At 44.6% G+C, this 19,271-nt stretch overlaps 1 protein-coding gene across 2 annotated transcripts in view; it reads right to left on the bottom strand.

Moving 5' to 3' along the window:
• LOC147895332 (uncharacterized) overlaps positions 1–19,271 on the bottom strand; it is a 212,144-nt gene that overhangs the window by 160,216 nt on the left and 32,657 nt on the right. For both annotated transcript variants that reach the window (XR_015542004.1, XM_087383874.1), the window contains exon 5: positions 13,677–13,836. Coding sequence is in view for 1 of the 2 variants with exons in the window: in XM_087383874.1 (XP_087240000.1) it covers positions 13,677–13,836 (160 nt within the window). In the remaining variant the exon portion in view is untranslated. The remainder of the gene's footprint in view (positions 1–13,676; positions 13,837–19,271) is intronic.

Below are 19,271 nucleotides of genomic sequence, written 5' to 3'. Positions count from 1 at the left end.
ATGCTCAAGAGCCAAATCCTTGTCTAATTGCATTACCTGCAGTGCCAGTAATCTCTCCCTGTAACTGTCTATAGGCTCATATCCTTCTTCAACCAAAAATTTCAAAGCTGGTATTTCCACATCCAGTGGCAGTATTGCTTCTTTCCTATACACCAAATGAAAAGGAGAAAATTGAGTGATGTGCTTCACCGCTACCCTGTATGCCCACAAAACTCGATTCATCTCCAAATCCCGGTTTTTGGTGTGGTTTCCTATCATCTTAGTCATCATCAGTTTGAAATCTCCATTAAAATTCTCATTCAACCCATTGCACTGAGGGTAATATGGAGTGATGTATTTATGATTTATATTGAGCTTACTGCACAAGTAATCTGTCACTTCTCCTCTAAATCCAGGACCATTATCTGAAAGTAACTCCAGGGGAATCCCAAATCTGCAGCATATGTGTTCATATATAAAATCAGCAACCCCTTTGTTATCCACTCTCTTTACTGCCTTCACCTCTGCCCATTTCGATAAACACTCCACTGCGGTCAACATATAACATTTCCCTCTGGCAGTTCTGAGTAGAGGACCAACTACATCTATCCCTCATCTTTCAAAAATATCATAAATCAGCATAATGTTTCTCGGGTCCATTTTAAGAATTCTTTTTCCCATTCTCTGACATTCATGGCAGGATCTACACCAATGCTGCACATCCTTCTGTATTGAAGGCCACACATAACCCTCCAGAAGTATTTTCTGCAGTGTAATCTTAAAAGCATAGTGTCCTCCACAAGCTCCTTCATGACTGGATGACAATATATAATATATTTCTTCTCTCCAAGATGAAGTGATATTTCTTACTCTTCTTAAGCTCCTAAGGCAAATGTCCAGTAAGTAAGAAATCCACTATCTGAGCTAGGAATTCTCTCCCTCTGTACAGTGGATCTTCAAGCTTTGCTATCACTAGATCTTAATCACTCATCTCCTGAGCCAATTCATGTGCCATTTGATTATCCTTCCTTCGCACATGCTGGATATTCCATGCTGTAAATTGTTGAAGCAGCCTTTTTACTTTGGCTAGACAGTATATAATATATTTCTTCTCTCCAGGGCACTCTCCTCAAAATCTGATTAGCCCCTCTCATGTAAAGCTCATCATCAATCATCATATACTGTCTGCTCTTCCGTATGAAGTGATATTTCTTACTCTTCTTAAGCTCATGAGGCAAATGTCCAGTAAGTAAGAAATCCACTATCTAAGCCAGGAATTATCTCCCATCTTCAAGCTTTGCTATCACTAGATCTTGATCACTCATCTCCTGAGCCAATTCATGTGCCATTTGATTATCCTTCCTTCGCACATGCTGGATATTCCATGCTGTAAATTGTTGAAGCAGCCTTTTTACTTTGGCTAGATACCCTCTCAACCTCGGGTTTCTTGCTTGCCAACTTCCCAGGACCTGCTTTACAACAAGTAGAGAATCTCCCTTGATCATTATCTTTTGAATTTTCAGCTTAAGTGCAGCCAGCAACCCCTCATATAATGTGCATACTCCGCCTCATTATTGCTTCCGGCTTCCAGATGAACTCCCTCTTTCTAAATCAGCTTGCTCTCTGAATCAGTAATCACATAGCCTCCATTAGCTTGATGTAAACTCTTCCTGTATGAGCCATCAAAATGCAAGATAGATGCTCCTGGAATGATAGCATGCTCCTCTTTATCTATCTTCTTCTCCACTTCTTTCACCAAAATGGGACCCTCTTTGTATGTTAACAGATCTGCCAGTGTGGCTCTGGAAGTGTTCTCCACCAGAAATGAGAAAGTATATTCTTGTAGCTCAACCAACCACTTCATCAAACTCCACATGCTTCCCTTTTTTTGCAGAGGGTCCATTTTCTCCTATTGCACTCCTTGTTCTCTTTGCCACTGGCATGATCTCCGGAATAGTCTCCATCCTAATCAGGCTGATTGCCTTCCCTTTTCCTTTATCTTCCCATTTGACTCCACTGGTAGACTCCACTGGTAGAGGGCTGATTCAAATCCTTCACACATTAAAGTCTCCTGACCTATCATTTGTCTTTTGCATTACAGGATAAACTTCTCCACCTACTCTTGCTGGTTTATCACAGTGAGGGCTGATATGTCCCCACTCTCCACAGTTCCAGCACTTCACATTGCTCATGTATCCCCGTCCTCTACCTATTCCAACTGAATTCTCTTCACTCCCAGCCTGCACATCTCTCTTGTTATTTTGCACATCTCGGCCTCTTCATCTTCCTCTTCCTCTTCCTGCAGTCTCCATCCAATTCAGGCTGAGTGACTTCATAAGCTCTACAGCATCATGCAAGTCCTTCTTCACGGAGTCATCTTGCATAGGAACAGACACCGGCTCTCTCTCTACATAAGCCTTTATTACTTCTGGACTTCCAATCAGATTCCTAGGCTCTTCTTGCATGCCAAGCTGCCTCAGTCGCTGAACTTTCCATTCCTTCTCCGTGGCCACTCTAACAGCATCTTCAAAACTATCTAGATTCTCAGCTCCACTTTCAATCTGAGTGCAGGCTTCAGACCAGCTATGAAACGATCATGCTTGATCATTTGAGGTGGTACCTCTTGATGGGATATCTCAAGGTGTATGCCCCAGGCACACCTTGGTTTCTATGTGTGTGTGCTAGAGGCACAGTTAGGTGCCCATAAGCACTGTTAGGTGGTGGTAGAAGCCACATAGGATGATTGAGAGAATCTAGGAGCAGATTGAGGAGATGATTGTGGAGCTCAGAGGTCATCAGTGATGTCAGTGATCATGTAAGAGGTGCCTACTTAAGGACCTCACCTTTCTTCATTCCATAAGCAAGAATTCTCAGTTTGTGTTCACTCCATGCTTTCCTTTCAGTTTTCCAACATGGTATCAGAGCCCTTTGATCTTCCTTGAGCCCATTTGTGCCACATCATCTTCTTCTTCTCCATCTTCTTCTTCTTCATCTTCACCATTTCTTCCCTTTCTTCCCAAATCTTGCTAAAGCTTGTTCTCCCTCAGTTCTCCGCCATTCTCCGAGCCCTTCCTGCTGGAGATACCCCTCGAATGGGCGAACCTTCACCTGCAAGGAATTGAAGAATCAACGTCGCTGTTGGTCATCATTCCACGAAAATCGTCTCTGTTTTGCGTTTTCTCTGTGTCTGCTCCACCCTTCTCTAATTCCTTTCAGGGGAAGCTTCTCCATACATTGGGCTATCTTGTGTTGAAATCTGAGCAGCAATGGCTGCATATTCAAGGAGAAAACAAGCAAAAACCAATCGATTTTGACGACGCTCCAGCCAGCAACATCGCGCGAAATTCTGTCTAACCTCTGCACCAGAAATTCGCCTATATGTGAGCTTTCTTTTGCTTCAGAAAGCCCCTTTCTTTGCTTTGGAGAGTGAGATACAAGCCCTCCAAGTTCGGGCCTCTGTTTTGGACAGTTTTGACGAGGTTGTGAGTGTGATGCTACATTAGATGCTACTTTAGCATTTCTAATGTTTTAAAGTGTTAAATAGCATCAGTACAACTGTGGCTACAGCTTTGCTTTAAGTTGCTACACCTAGATTTGGTTGGAAAGCTTTCATTTAGCCACCTCTATGAAGCATGCAAGTGAAAGCATCATTGATTTGTAGTATGAAATTTGGTCACAAGTCTTTGCTACATTAAATGCTTATACTTTGATGCTTTTCAGTTGTTTTTCTAGCCTTGTAAGAGAGAAGACACTGCCCAATTCTTGGGTTAGACCCTCTCATGGCTACCATCTTGAATATGGATAAGTTCAATGGTAAGGGCTTTCACACATGGCAGATGAAGGTTAAGTTTACATTGATGAGGGAAAACCTCTGGGGGCTTGTCAAACCGGCTTCAACTTCTTCTTCAACAGCCTCCAATGCTGGAGAATCCTCAGCTCCAACACGCCCGGCAAGAGATTCTGCTAGAGAGGAGAAAGCCTATGGCATCATTGCTCTTGCCTTAGGAGATGACTATATTCATCACATCTCTGATTTGGAGTCTCCTTCAGAAGCTTGGCAGAAGCTTGACATTATTTTTGGTGCTAGCTCTCACATCTCAAAATTGTTACTTAAGATTGCTTTCTTTGAATTGAAGATGGTTAGTGGCACTCCTTTGGCTACCCATGTCAATTACATGCGGCGTCTCATGACTCAACTTGCTTCTATCAACTCTCCTATCACTACAGATGATGCAATGGCAGTGTTGCTCAAGAGTATGCCTGAAGATTATGATCATGTTGTTACCACTTTGAAAAATCTTCCTAATCCTAATCTTGAAGGTCTTATCTCTGCTCTTCAAGAAGAAGAAAGGCACATGGAACTCCGGAAAGGCAATGACACAGCCTATGCCATAAAAATCCAGAAGAGCAAGTTTTCACCTTGCAATCATTGTGGGAAGACTAATCACCTCTCAAGAGACTGCTTCAAGATCAATCCATGCAAACATTGTGGCAAAAACAATCATCATGAAAAGTTTTGTGGAGCATAAAAGGAAGCAACTTCAAAGTCAGAAACTGCCAATCTACTTTCAGTTGATGTGCCTCCACAAGATGAGGCATCCTATGAAGATTATGTTTTTTGAATCATCTCCATATATGCTCCAGATCTCCCTTTTTTATGTTGAGTCAAGGTACTCAGCCTGGATAGTCCTCCAAAATGAATGAAATAAACTATTGTGTGTTTTGTAAACACCTCTGGTCACCATATGATGTAGGCCATGTGTATGTGTTTTTGCTCCATGGTACCTCCGTGCATGTACATGCAGGGGAGATAACCATTGGAAGGTCTTTTGTATCCCTTTTGTTTACTTCACTCCCTTGGGAACCCCTTGCTAGCATGAGAACCTAGCCATAGATTTATCCTTGACCACCATGAGATGGCATGAGAAACTATGAGACTAGATGTATCCTTGACATAGCCTGAGGCATTCCCTTGAGGGGGGGTATGATGGGATATCTCAAGGTGTATGCCCCAGGCACACCTTGGTTTCTATGTGTGTGTGCTAGAGGCACAGTTAGGTGCCCATAAGCACTGTTAGGTGGTGGTAGAAGCCACACAGGATGATTGAGAGAATCTAGGAGCAGATTGAGGAGATGATTGTAGAGCTCAGAGGTCATCAGTGATGTTAGTGATCATGTAAGAGGTGCCTACTTAAGGACCTCACCTTTCTTCATTCCATAAGCAAGCAAGAATTCTCAGTTTGTGTTCACTCCATGCTTTCCTTTCAGTTTTCCAACACCTCTGGAACAAGAGCTTCACACCATAAACTCCATAACCTCCCAAACTGGATTAGATACTGATTCACATCTTGCTCTTCCCCTTGCCTCACTTTGCACAGTTCTTTCCAAACTTCATTAGGGCTCCTAGCTTATGCAAACCGTGCAAGGAAAGCTGCTCTCACCACTATATATTCCGGATTTTGCTGCTGAGGATGAGCAATCTTGAAGGTAGCAACTTGAGTCTGCAGCCATGCTTTTGCATCTCCCTGCAAGCAATAATTCAGGACCTGAAACAATCCTCACAATCCTTCAACTACCACACCCTGGCCTATCTCAACCACAACAAAACTGGAAAGCAACAAGCAAACACACTACTGAAGAAGCTCACTCTGCATCTGAAGAGCATTCTTTTTCCTGTGGGCAAGCACTTTCAGAGCTTTCTGCACTCTGACACGGAGTCGGATCACATGTAGCTGGACTTCAATGCACATGTCTTTCCTATGACCATACTCTCCACACCACTCACATTGTATCACTCTCATATGTGGATTTCTCCCCATTGCTTGCAACACAGCTCAAAACATCTGCTCTTTCGGTCTTATAAGCTGAAGTGAACTCCTCCGTGGAGACACCAAAAAGATGATTGCAAAAAAGATAGAGCACTATACTGCCTTTATAACTACTACAATCGCTTCCATATACTCACCCCTATCCCAAACACCAGACACCATAAACTCCCTCAACCTCGAAAGTCTTCATCCCCGATAAATTCAAAGCAAAACACATCATCCAAGAGAGGTTCTACTGGTGGCAATGGCAGATTAACCCAGTCTTCCTCTTTCACATATGCTAAGACTGACCAAATATGATCATGTACTTCAGAGTATAAGATTTCTACATATACATCATTTCCAAATTCAATGCTCTGCACAGACGGACCCAATTCCAAGATCAAGTACATGAATATACAGTTTCCTATTGCTTTTTCCTTTAGTATTTATATCCACTCATCAAACTCAACATCTGTACAAAGACTCATCCAAAGAATTTCTTCTGGGAGGTCTTCCATTGCTGGCAGCTCAACACCCTGGCACTCTTCATCATTTACATACAACTATATATGCCACACACCTTGTGCTTTAAAGTTGAGGACCTGCTCCTGTGCGAAGCGTGTCAGCTCCATCTCGCGCTCACGGATACTGTGTACCTCCATGAGCAAAGTCTCCCAAGCCTCTCGTGTGTCAGCCCGTCCGTGTCCTAGCTGAAACTAGAATGGCTGTGACATAAAAGAATGGGGATGAGGCTGAAATCTAGGCGGTGACTGGGTGAGCTGGGTGAGGTACGGAGATGACAGTGGCATGGATGAGGCCATCCCAACTGTATGTGGGAGCGTAGGCTGACTGAGAGGGAGAGGGGAGGAAAAGGTCGAGGTGTAATGTAGAGCAGTGTGTGATACCTCCGAAGAAGGTGTCATAATCGGTGTGAGAGCTGTAACGGGAGAGGAGGGGACAGATTAAGACTGTGGCAGCCTTCCTATCCCAAAGGAAAGGGAGGGGGCCGATGTGATGGGTATGTTGCTCTCTGTCATGGGTATGGCACTGATAGTAATCGTGGCTGGAGATGTAGATGCTGTAGTTGGAACTTGAACTGAAACTGAAACTGAAGCGGGAGCTAGAACTAGAACTGAAATTGAAGCTGAAGCAGGGGCTGAAGTGAAAGTAGAGACTGATGCTGAAGCTGAGGCTAAGGTGGACCCTTCTTTTCCCTTGTTGTCAAGCCCAAGTCCACTCCGATTGTAGCATGTGTTCACATCCTTGAGTTTCATTGGCTGTTTTTTTTTTTTTGTCGTCTTTCTTGGATTTGTCCGTCTCTTTATCACCTTTGCCCATGTTTGTGGACTGACTTCGGTTCCTTTTACACATGTCCTAGTGTGGGAGATCGGATGGGAGCGGGAGTACGAAGTGCCCCCCCATTGTGGGAGGCACGCACATTGCGAGGGGTAGGTATGGAGGAAGAGCAAGAGCAGGGGAGCCGGAGGAATCGGAGGTAGAGTCGCCCAGAAGGAAGGTGTTGCAGGTGGGGAAGAGAGCCGGCAGGGGGGTGGGAGCAAAGCTACAAGCGGGGGGAGGGGCGGGGGGGGGGGGGGGGGGGGGCCGCAATTGCAGACAGAGGGGGGCTGAGACAGAGGAGCTGTAGGCGGGGCAGCGTCAAGAAAGGGGTGGCGGAGGAGCTGGAGGTATGGAGCTGGCAGGGGGCAGCGGAGAGCTGTAGACGGGGGGCTGTAGGCAAGGCGCAATGCCAAAGATGGAGCAGCAAGGAGGGTGGAGCAGCCGGGAGCGAGGGTAGGAAGGGGCTGCAGGAGGGTGGAGCAGCAGGGAGCTATAGACGGCGGGGCTGCAAGCGGGTCTGCCGCGGGTTGGACGGAGCTGTAGGAGGGCTGAGGCAGCGGGCGGGCGAGCAAGGAGGTACGGGCGGGCAGCAGGTGGAGCAGAGAGCTAAGGGCAGCGAGCAAGAGCGGAGGGCAAGCACGAGAGCGGAGGGCACGAGCTGAGAGAGAGAGAGAGAGAGAGAGAGAGAGAGAGTCATATTAACGTTCGCAGGAGACGTCACGAGTCTATGGGACAAAATACAAAATGTCAAAAAGACTTGCAACATCTGGATAAGCCAGAGGGTCATGGCATCTCAGCTCGATTATTATATTTGAGAGAGAGAAAGAAAGAAAGAAAGAAAGAAATTTTATTAGAGTCTTAGGAAGACCGATGGGTCTATGAGACTGAAAGAAAACCTGATACAAATCACAGTAAGGGTGGAGCTACTGAAACGAGCATCATCACCCGTGATGAATCCTAAGTCTGATCATACATAATCATATACATTTGGATGTAACAATGACAAGAAAAGGACTGGAGCAGAGCGGAATCCTCCGTATGTCATGTCGCCCTGGCTGGTGCATAGCCGGTGATGGGACGCTGGCGCCCCTCAAGAGAGAGAGAGAGTTTATTAGCATCTACGAAAGACCAAAGGGTCTATGAGACTAAAAAGAAACCAAATACAATGAAACCTAAGGGTAGGGCCACTAAAATGGTTACCTCTACCCAAGGTCGATGCCTATGAATGAGAAATAAAAGTAGTACATCGCACTGCAAGGGAAACCTGCAAAGGGGGAGCAAACACCAAGAAGCATCCTCTGGTTGTCTATCAACCCAATCAACCGTCCTGAGTGGCTTGATCTATCTAGGTTGTCTATGGGACCAACACCACTAGACGACTGAGGAGAGACAAGAGGAGCTCCGATGTGTGTATCCACAAACTGGTGGTAGTGGGCACTCTGGGCTCTAATGAGTCTCTGTATAGAAAACAATATCTTGTTCTTTGCATGATTCCGAGAAATTCCCTAGCTCTGACCATAAGGTACCATTACAGTTCCAAATGGTACACGCTAAGGTCTCAGTCTTGTGGGTCTCATAGACCCTACATCCCTATGTGGGTGTGGCAACGGGCCCCCGCCTAGGTCTAGTCAAGAGCCCGACCCTCACGTACTACAACCCACTTTCCCACCTTACGTGCGGCATTCCGCTAGAGTAAGAGGGCTTGCCTGTCCTCTATCTGTAGTGGAGTGAGGTCCTCATCTATGTATATATCTGGGTAGTCTCATCGGGATGTGCATCTGTGCAGTGCCGGTAGTCGGGCATGAGTGTCCCTGAAGCGTATCACAAGTAATATCTCGTCCGACCCACCACGCACTCTCAATGCCATGCTCTAGTACCCCTAAGGCAGAGTTAACAAATGTAGTAGCGTCTAAAATAGCTGAACTGATGCATGTGACCCCACAGACCCCGATGTTCAGAGCCTTACTGGCTCTTTGTTGCTGCTCAAGTAAAGCGGCGGACACGATTGCCTTCGCAGGTTCCCGTTTCACAACACTCACTCACTTGGAGGTCTCCTCAATGGCAACACTTGCGTGTGACTATGGGGCGGGGTGGGCTGAGATGTGGGCTGAGATATGAGGCTAGGAGGGATGGGCTAAGATGCTAGGCGAGGTAGGCTGAGGGGCTAGGTGGGGAAGAGGCTAGGCGAGGTAGACTAAGGGGCTGGGAGACTAGGCAAGGATAGACAAGATGAGCTCGTCCGACAGTGGATGGCTGAGGGGCTGAGAGACCCAGGTGAGGATAGGAAAGATGAGCTCATCCAACTGTGAATCTGGATCCAGTGAGAGATGGCAATGACCAGGAAGAAAATCAGCGATGGATAGTCGGTGGCTCTATAAACCCTCCTCTGAGATCTGCAAGCAGTGATCTCTGCAGAAGTCGAGTCTTACCGAAAGCTCACGAGGTGCTAGCCAAGTTCTATACATGTGGAGCTGCACTAATCCTTTTGATGACCTAGTTGACCTCAGGTGAGTGGAAACGATGAAGCCTCAAGGCAATACTCAAATGGTGGCGGTACATCCATAGGCCTTTGGTACGGTGTTCCAAGGCTTCCTTTAGGGAGCCCCCCAGGTTTTTAGTAGCTAGTTTTCCAAAAGTGATTTTTGGTTCTCAGTGCTATTGCTTTTTTTTTCCCCTAATGTGTGGATAGGCTCGACACTGTAGGAGCACGTGCTGCTCACTTTCCATCTCCCCTATGGGGCAGATTTTGCAGATTTTTGCATCTCTTGGAATCTTGGGTCTTGCCCACCTACCCCTCTCCACCTCTAGGTCATGGGAGCCGGCCCTTATTTTGCAGATTAAATGCCTTTTGAACATTGATATATCCTCCCCGAAGTATTTTTGCATTTCATATCTGTCCATCAGATTAATTTCATGTCTGTAGAAGTACATTTTGCCCCAGGGTCTTGTAGCATTTTCTGTGTTACCAAATTCTTGATTTCTCCCATATCTTTTGGAATATCGCAGCCTTATGCCCTATAACTCTCCAATCTATTCTACCCCCATTCACAGTACCCTTATTATAGACTCTACATGTCCTCATGCAAGAGGATCAGTTCAAGTTTCAAAACAGTCCTGCTTAGATTGTGATTGGAGCTGCATACGCACAATCTAAATTGGGAGCTATTTGCACTTGATTTGAAGCAGTCCAAGCAATGTCATCAAATCCTTGCAATAACTCAGGAAAGAGAGCACAAATCAAAAGATCAATTCCCCTATTAAGAGTCGACTTGCAAGCTGCTATTGTTCCTAGTGCTTGCGCAATTGAGAAGGGACAGATAAGCGGGTGAATAACCCATATTTGGGATTCTTTGTATTGACAGCTATATCAAGACTCCAAGATTTGACACTGGAGAGCATTATCTACGTTGATTTTGAGGAACCACAAACCCAAGGATCACAAAGATCTAGAAAACGATCAAAGAATCGGATACATGTGGAAATTCCTTACTAAGAAGGGATTCCTAATAAAGGCTAAGTATATTTGATTTTTTTTGTCTCTAAGCCCTGAATATTTGTGTTGTTTTCCTTGTTTATTTTAGGGGTACAAGAGTAATACACATTATTCATCAAAGTTATATATCCATGGCTGTTGGAAGAACTCCTTCATGGGACATGATTGTGCTAAGCAAGAGAAGTGTGCTGTCTTCCTGATTGTTTTAAAAATGGAATATAGGTCAAGGGAAGGCCACCTCAATGAAGGGTGTGTTCGCTGAGTTTCAAAATCAGATTTCACAGAGCTATTTATTCCAAGTTATAATATTTTAGCTCTGGAGGATTCCAATTATGTTGTTTTTGTTAAGAAACCAGTTTCTTCTATCCAGTCAAGAATATGGACTTACAATTTTGCCATTGCAAAGGAGAATGGATATCTTTCGTGGATATGGAGAAATACGCAGTTGGACCTTATACGATCTGTGGTATTATTAAGTACAAAGCCTGGTCTCTCAGTTAATTCCAAAGCCATCAATTTATATGATTCAAGCATAGCTGGAAGAGTTCTTATAAAGAAGGAAACAAGTCCCAGTTAGCCCAGTCGACAGTCATAAATATGCTTTCATTCTATTATGACACGGTTATAATTTCTCTTATGATATTCAGTTTCATTGTTTCTAATTATGGAGCATGCTATGCTCAAGAACCAGCTCTTTACATGACAGCATTTCATATGGTCATCGTTGGCCAAGTCAGGATTTTATCATCCTACAGGTTTTTTTTATTGGGACCTGTTTATAGAATAAACAGAAATCTGTATGGTCTCTCATGGATTAATGTTGCCAAAGTGACACAGTTTTACAGTTAACCCATCAGTAATATACTCTTTTGGACGGAGAAGTTTCAGGAGCATTAAGTTGACACCTAATAGCCATGGTAAGTGTTTGGCAACCTAAGCAATGAATGGAAATTTGATAAATTCTTCAAAGAAAGTTATTTCCAAAGCAATTCCAGGAAGAGGTTCATATTACTTGGAAAAGTATCAGTATGGAATTTATCTGCTCCATTTGAGAAGACTTGAAGAGTCTCTCAAGGAAGAAGACAAAAAAAGGCTCCAAGAAATAGTTTTTACAAACGTCTAAGGCTAAGTATCTCTTTTCCATTGATAAAGCTTGCCTTATGTTTATTTGAAGATCTAACCCTTTCTTTCTTGAATTTGATTCAGAAAGACACTAATCATAAATGGGAAGTTCATGGAGCTTAATATGCTCAAGTATTGGTACAAGTGATCATTGGTCAAGTGTTTCTGAGATTTTATGGCTTTTTTTTTTTCGGATTTGAACACGGAGTTGCAGCTAAAGACGCCAAGAGGAATACAAAGCCCTTGGAAGAAACAACCATCTTATTTCAAACAGTTTATCTGCAAGGAAGATGTTAAGGCAGAATTGAAAATTAATGGATATCTACCATTGTTCTCTTGAAATACCTTTTCCACCAGGAAGCAGTCAACTCCACAAGAAAAAGAGGCATGGACTTGCCAAGATAGAAGGGCCCATGGCTGCCCAGTGCTCTTAAAGAGTAGGATTCCCTGCAAGGAAAGCAAGTGCTTTAGATGTGGGAAAGAGGGGCATGTGGCTGCCTAGTGCCCTGGAAGGCCAGTCAACAAGAAGGGAGCAGAGAGCGTCATAAGACCGATCTAAGTCAATGATTGGAAGTTACCAAAACCATCAGAGCTGGAAGAGATGGAGGGGGGGAACCTCCAAAGAAAAGAAAGGACTCGAGGCAGGATTACCGCAAGTGCCTTGTCAAGTTCAAAAACTATTCGACACTTGATGCCAATTGGGTAGATGAGGAATTCTTCTCAGAATATCCTGAAGTTTTACAGTCGTACCAAGAAGCTTTCCAGTTGCGGACAACTGCTTAGAAGCCGAGGGGATGTCACGAAAGTATATTTATCCCAAGAATATAAACAGATCTTTATTCGATTGACTTCGGTCAAAGAACGTTGACTTCAGTTAACTAGCAAGAGTTTTATCTTTCTTTGCTTTGCATTGGTTAAGAGAACTGTGGGGACTAGGAATAGTCCAAGAATCCAAATGCATGCACCTGTCTAACCTCTTATGGGTTAAAATGTTGGATATTATTTATTGAATGTGTAGGACCTAGAAGAGTTCAAAAAGGCCCAAATTTTAAAGGTCAAGTGCCAAAAAGCAGGTCCCACAAGAGCAAAAGCACCAAGAAAGTCGCACACCACTTTATAAAGAAGAGTCAAAAACAAAATTCAGCACCAAAAGAGGGAAAATAAAGCCTAAAAGCCAAGTTTATAAATAAAAGCAGGCCCCAACTTTTTGGAGCCCATGCTTTTGGAATGGTAGCCCAGTCTATAAAGAGAGAGGCCTTGTGCCCTCAAGAACACACAATGTATTGTACTAGCCTCATGCTCTTTTATGAGCCACTTGTACAAGGATTATTCTATTGCAATAAAGACCTTCAAGGGGGTCCTACCCTTATTTCTAGACCCTAGTGTGTGTTCTCTGTTCTTTCTCCCCCTCTCTCAATTTGTTTTGTTTCCCTGAAGAAATCTACTCTCTGCTCCCCGTCAAATGGAGCTATCAGATGTTATTTTTCCCTGTTATCTGTGAAATTTGAAATCTATCTTGGTGATTGAATATCTCAAACCATAATGTAGAGGATTGGTTATACTACTATAAAGCTGCCTCTTAGCAGGCTCTGCAAGACCCCGAGGTAGTACCATTTCTCAAGGCCATTGGACTATATGGCACTGAAACCTTCATACCTACTCATCTTAAACACTCCATTCTTGCTTGACCTCAAGCATTGCTACAAAAAGAAAGGAATCCCTAACTACTCCCTTTAAAGTTTTACAATATGTTGCAGCTCTCATTTTGTGATACAATCCCACTACTCCTTCCTTTAGCTTTCAACGATGGCATATTTTTATCATTAAACCCTTAACATTGTGGCCTACTCTATCATTGTGGCCTACTCTATCAGGAAACATGTATTACCATGTTGGAAGTAGTACTAGATTAAAAAAAGAAGCAGGGTATTTACCTGGTAAAACTTTAATGAGATCTCCATTTTCATCCACCTCTGCTTTCCCTTTTATCCGTTTCCAAACCAATTTGCCCACAGTTTCCATGACATCCGTCACCAAAATGAATAGCGTTGGGTAAAACCGTGGAACAGATGTGTCTGAAAGAAGCTTAGCCACCTACCATGTGGACAATAAGCATGCATTAAAAATAGAGATGTACAAGTGAGAAGAAAATCATACCATCAAAATTAATAGAGTTGCATCTAAAGAAATCCTCCACTAGCTCTCAAACTGCTTACAGGCTAGACTTCCCAAAGTTCTTACAATAGTACTAATTTTTTCCTCCTAAAGGGGTTTGGACTCGAGTGGAAGGGAAATGGAAGGGAAAGTATATGATGAATACTAAGAAGAGTGCATGCCAACATCAGCAAGCACGTGAGCAGTTAGCAACTCAGTCCTCAGTGGAGCCAAAACATGTACTTGGGACCCCACCAAAGAGATGTGGTAATTTCTTCCATTCAAAATGGATTATAAAAGAGGTGGGAGACTAACAGCTCTATCCCTAACCTCTACAGTATGATAGAAAACCCAAGGGGGTGGTCTATAGTGCCACAACATTTCAAGCGATGTCAAATCTAAAAAAGAGGGAACAATCCCAGAACCTCATGAATGAGATCAATCTCTCTTGTGCCGCTGTAGAGGACCCAGTATATCTCTCCCACTGATTCTTGATGGTGAAAATAAGGTTCGCCCAAAAAGCCAGTATATTAACCAAAGTGGAGGGCTGGCCGCTTAAAACATGTGCACATCTCGAACACCAGCTACCACACAAAGTAATGCTAGATACCACTCCCAAGCCAAACAAGCAGGTGAAGAAGACAAGGAATCCTGAGCTGGAATAGGAATCAAAAAATAATCCTGCAGATCCAAGATGCTAAGATCTGTAGGACCACATTTGCAGCAACGCTGCATGTCACCAGCCTGAGACTCACATAAAGCGAAGGCACCATACCCTCTACCCATATAGCTGCTCCCCATGTCATAACGAAAGACTCAGATGTGATATAAGAGAACAATCTAAAAACACCATTGCCAACCACCATGTCAATATGACAGCTCCACAAGCAATGCTTGCAGGATTTGCTCTACAAGTCGACATCTCATACAAAGAGATGTCTACCCGAATGCCCCTATGAATGGTAAGCCAAAGAAAATATGAAACTCTCTTAGCTCTACTGATCCCCCAAAAGTGGGTCCAGAACCTCACCAAGAGCTGCTCTGTAATACCCTGTGCCTGCCAGTGCTGAACGGCCATCGATAGCCCTTTGTTGAATCTTGTATCTGGTCCTCGTCGAGTACTGAGAAAAGGGCAAAGGATCAGAAGCAGTTTGCGCTAGCAAGACCACTCCCAGATCCCAGTCCACTCTACTAAAGGTCTCTCCAGAAATATCCAAAGTCTCCATCTAGGCTCCTTCCTGACAGCCGACCGGGAGGAATCTACTGACCATTGCTTCCCCAGGCAGCCTATAACTCTGATCCTCTACCAGTAAAGATCCTTCAGCTGCGCACGCGTAAGTCTGTGAGAAGTATCTACGGAATAATATAAGAAAGGTGCTAACCCCACTCTCACACCTACACATATGCATCTAGACCAACTAAAATAGGCTGACGATCCTCCTAAGACTCAGTGAGAAGCTCTCTCCACAGCTAAGGGATGGCTCTCATAATCTGGAGTCTTGTGGTAGCGACCTGAGGGGGAGGTCCATAAGTATGCATAATAGTCTCCTCCATGAGACCTCCCCTGAACCAATCTCTCTGGTGGAAGGAACTATGCGGATGAGTGTAGGACGGAAATAATCCCATATCTAATGAGCCTTCACACCAACAGAGAAGTAGGTTAAGTACAATTATCTGCCAAGAAAATCTACCTAGCACTTCCTAACCACCGACCAGCCGCCCTAGAAATTGCTTCCAAAGCTGTTCCACTGGAGTCAACCCTCTCACTAAAAGCTTGATCAGGAGCGCTCTGCTCGGGAGCTAAGTAGCAAGAATCCCTGGAACACCCTGTGCTGTGGGGAGGGTGATAGTGTCCCAAGCTACTCTGGCTCTTGTATCCATTGAACCATCCCCCCCACTACACAGGAAATTCCTGAGGAATCTCCTCACCTGTCTAATACTAGCAGCAAAACACCCACAAGAAGTTACATACCATATGGTCGCCAATAACACTTGATTGAGCATAAGTGCTCTACCAGCCAAAGAAAGCCTAGTTGTACTCCAATAGGCTAGCTTCCTTCGTATACTGTCTAAAACACGAGCAAATTGCTGAGTAGGAGACACCTCAATACCAACCTGAAATCCCAAATATCTAGTCACCTAGATGAAGCCTTTGTCAACTCCCCAGGCTGGAGTATCCTGTTCAACACTAGTCCAAACACATTTTAATTTGTTCCAATTAACAAGTCCTATTGATGCTGGGCAAAACTTGTCAATGGAAGAAGCACTGGTAGTCAGACTGTGCTAATCACCCTTGATTGTGTCATCTGCAAACTATGTATCCAATAACTCCTACTGCTGCCTGATCGCAAGAGAAATCCCTAGAGTGCCTTGACTAGTAGCCTGCAAAAAATAACCCCATAGCCTCAACCACAAAGAGGAAAACATATGGTGCAAGAGGACAGCCCTGACGACTAATATAGATAACTGAAATGCAGGTCCTCTAACTCGACACAACACCATCTTGCTGGCCAAGTGCGAATATAGGGAAGAAACCCATGAAATCCATTTGTCACTAAAGCCCACCCTCCTCATAGTACCCTCCAAGAAGCTCCAATCCACTCTGTCTAGTAAGCCTTCTCAAAATTGAGAAGTACGACCGCAATATCCTATTGACTCTCCTGTGCCCAGTGAGTAGCCTCCCAAAAAGTAAACACGTTGTCTAAGATACTTCGATTATTTTATATATATATATAACACTAAATGTGTAGTTCTGCCAATATCGGGGAGTAGGGGTCTAAGGCGCAAAGCCAAAGTCTTAGCTAAAACCTGTAGGAAGTCCCAAACGAGTAATGGGTCTCCAATTCCTTAGAATTTTCCTGTCTCCACCTTTGGGGATAAGATAAATGAGACCAATAGGCAAGAATTTTCCTGTCTCCACCTTTGGGGATAAGATAAATGAGACCAATCGGCAAGGCTTGCCTAAAGATTTTAGCTGAAGAGCCTCTAAAAAGGCGGATAAGAGATGAGATCCAATGATATCCCACAATGTCCTGAAAAAGAGCGGAGACAAACCGTCCTCGCCTGGGCATCTATCCATGGGAAGCTCACGTAATGCATCAGTGATCTCCTGAAGAGTCACCAAACAGTCAAGCATGTGGCACGTCCTATCTGAGACCATTTGTGAAATATACCTCCAAACCTCCTCTCTCGGACTAACAATCTCAATGATAACTAGATCTGTCGTATAAAGACTGAAGTAGAAATCAGAATTGATCTCCATGAGACGGTGTGGATCCACATGCAATACTTCCGCATCATCTACAAGTCTCTACAGGCTGCCAGAACATTCTCTTTGTCCAACTGCCGTGAAAAACTCTTTGGAGCATTTGTCACCCTTCTGTACCCAAAAAGCCTACGGGGAGTAATATTGGAACTGAGCTCTCCTACCCTGCAACTCCTCTAGACTCTCCTATGCTGCAGTGAGCTCACCTCTTAGAAAAATATGGTCCAGGAAGCTCAATACCAAGCCCTCTAGTCTCGCAACCTCAGCCCTCTCTTTGTCTCTGTGTTTTGCTTTCTCTCCTTTTTCTGTTGCTTGGCAAGTGTCATTGACTCTCGCTAATGCCTGCTCCAACCACGCTAGCCATACATGTCCTAGGCCCTAGGGTAACGCAACCTAAAATTACGAATGGCTAAAAGAAAAGAATGCCAACTAAGGAAACAAGATAAGGCTCAAATGAAGATCTCCTTCCCCACACCAACGGTCCACTTAAAGTACAAATCTAGCCACATCCCCAAGGCTGCTCCACAACCCATCATATGTGGGATAAATACTACTAGGCCACGTGGCATTCTCCTCAATCTCCATTTAAGCCTCTCCTACTCCATTTTCCACAGGGCCGACAACAGTTTCTCCCAACACTAAATCATTCACTGTTCCTGGTAAACGCAAAACAAAAAGATGAGGGAACATGCCTCCCTCTATATGGCATAAATACATGAAGTGGTGGGACATGCCTCCAAGCTAGCATCAAGAAAAGATCCCCCTTTAATTGTTTAGGGTTACAAGTGGGCATAAAAACATTGCATCATCCATAGGGTCGAGATACATTGCAAGAAAGTATGCAGGAGGCCTTGCGGGCCTATGAGACAAAGTACAAAACAAAAAAAGTAACTCATACAAGACCCTATGGGCTGAAGCAAATGGCTCAGTAAGGCCCTTGCTGAAAGCTTAAGTGCTAAACTAGTGAGCAAAATAGTAGAGTAGCAAAATAGTAGAAGAGTATAAGTGCTCAGAGCTAATGCTCCTAGTACATGCCCAGGTTCCATATATCTAGGTACTTTGGTGGCTCTATGATGGGATGTGAGGAGCTCTTGTATCTATGTATGTCGAGCTGTCTCTCGATGCAATGGAGGGCGTCGTCTCCGTAATCTCTGTATTCGACGTGCTACGTCGAGGGTGACGCCTTGTCTCTGGCGGTTTCCTCTGAGGAGGGCTAACACGGACCAAACCTCGAGCGTGCGTGCTCTTCACGTAGCACATGGAGTGCGTGTCCCTCGTTTGGCAGCATAGTGGCGGAGACTCTCACTGCTAATCCATGATGCTCTCATCTCATCAAGCTCCTCTCCCTCAGCCTCCCCGGCAGTTGACTCAGATGCATAAAATCCGTCAACCAAGTTATCCGTGAGGATCTACTACAGCTACACACATTCCGGACTTGGTTGGGCCCGAGTGATCTTCTAGTGAAGCTGGGATTCTACAGAGATCACTTCTTACATATCACAACGGAGGGTTTCATTGATCCACCAGGATACACGCAGATTCACCTACCCCACTCGTTGAGGATCTCCCTTGGGCAGTTCCGTGTCTCTTCACACAGACTTCGTATCGAGAGCGGGCGAGCAGAGCGGTTACCCAGGGAGAGGCGCATATGCACACTATGTGACATGCAGGAGGTTGAGACAGAGGGGCATTTCATCTTCAGATGTCCTGTTTACTATGAGATCCGAGGGCGTTTCTACTGCCTCTTCAGGGATATTTCTGGGATGTTGGCTTGTGTCCTCTCCTACCCAGACCAGCGATGTTTGGCTGGTTTCATTCATGAGATGCTCAAACACTGAGATAGGATACTCCAAGCACGGAGATAGGAGCAGACTTCTCCCTTTACTCATACCTCTCAGAGCTCTATCACGGAGTTCTTTCAGCCAGATCACATAGACCCCCATGAGGCGAGACCTCGACATGACCGCGACCCGGAGTCTGTGACCCGACAGCTCAGACAGAGGGTTGACTCACAAATCACACTTGGGGACATCCCCTCCTTGTTTAGGATCGGAGCCCAACCGACGGGGGTCACAGTGGCCTTGGTTAGACGCAAAGCTACAACCAAGAC

Source organism: Dipteris shenzhenensis, chromosome 13 (assembly GCF_047967505.1).
Source record: "Dipteris shenzhenensis isolate YYH24624 ecotype China chromosome 13, Dip_SZ_1.0, whole genome shotgun sequence".
Lineage (NCBI taxonomy): Eukaryota > Viridiplantae > Streptophyta > Polypodiopsida > Gleicheniales > Dipteridaceae > Dipteris > Dipteris shenzhenensis.
Note: the sequence above shows the minus strand (reverse complement) of the source record. Positions and strands in the feature narration are given on the sequence as shown.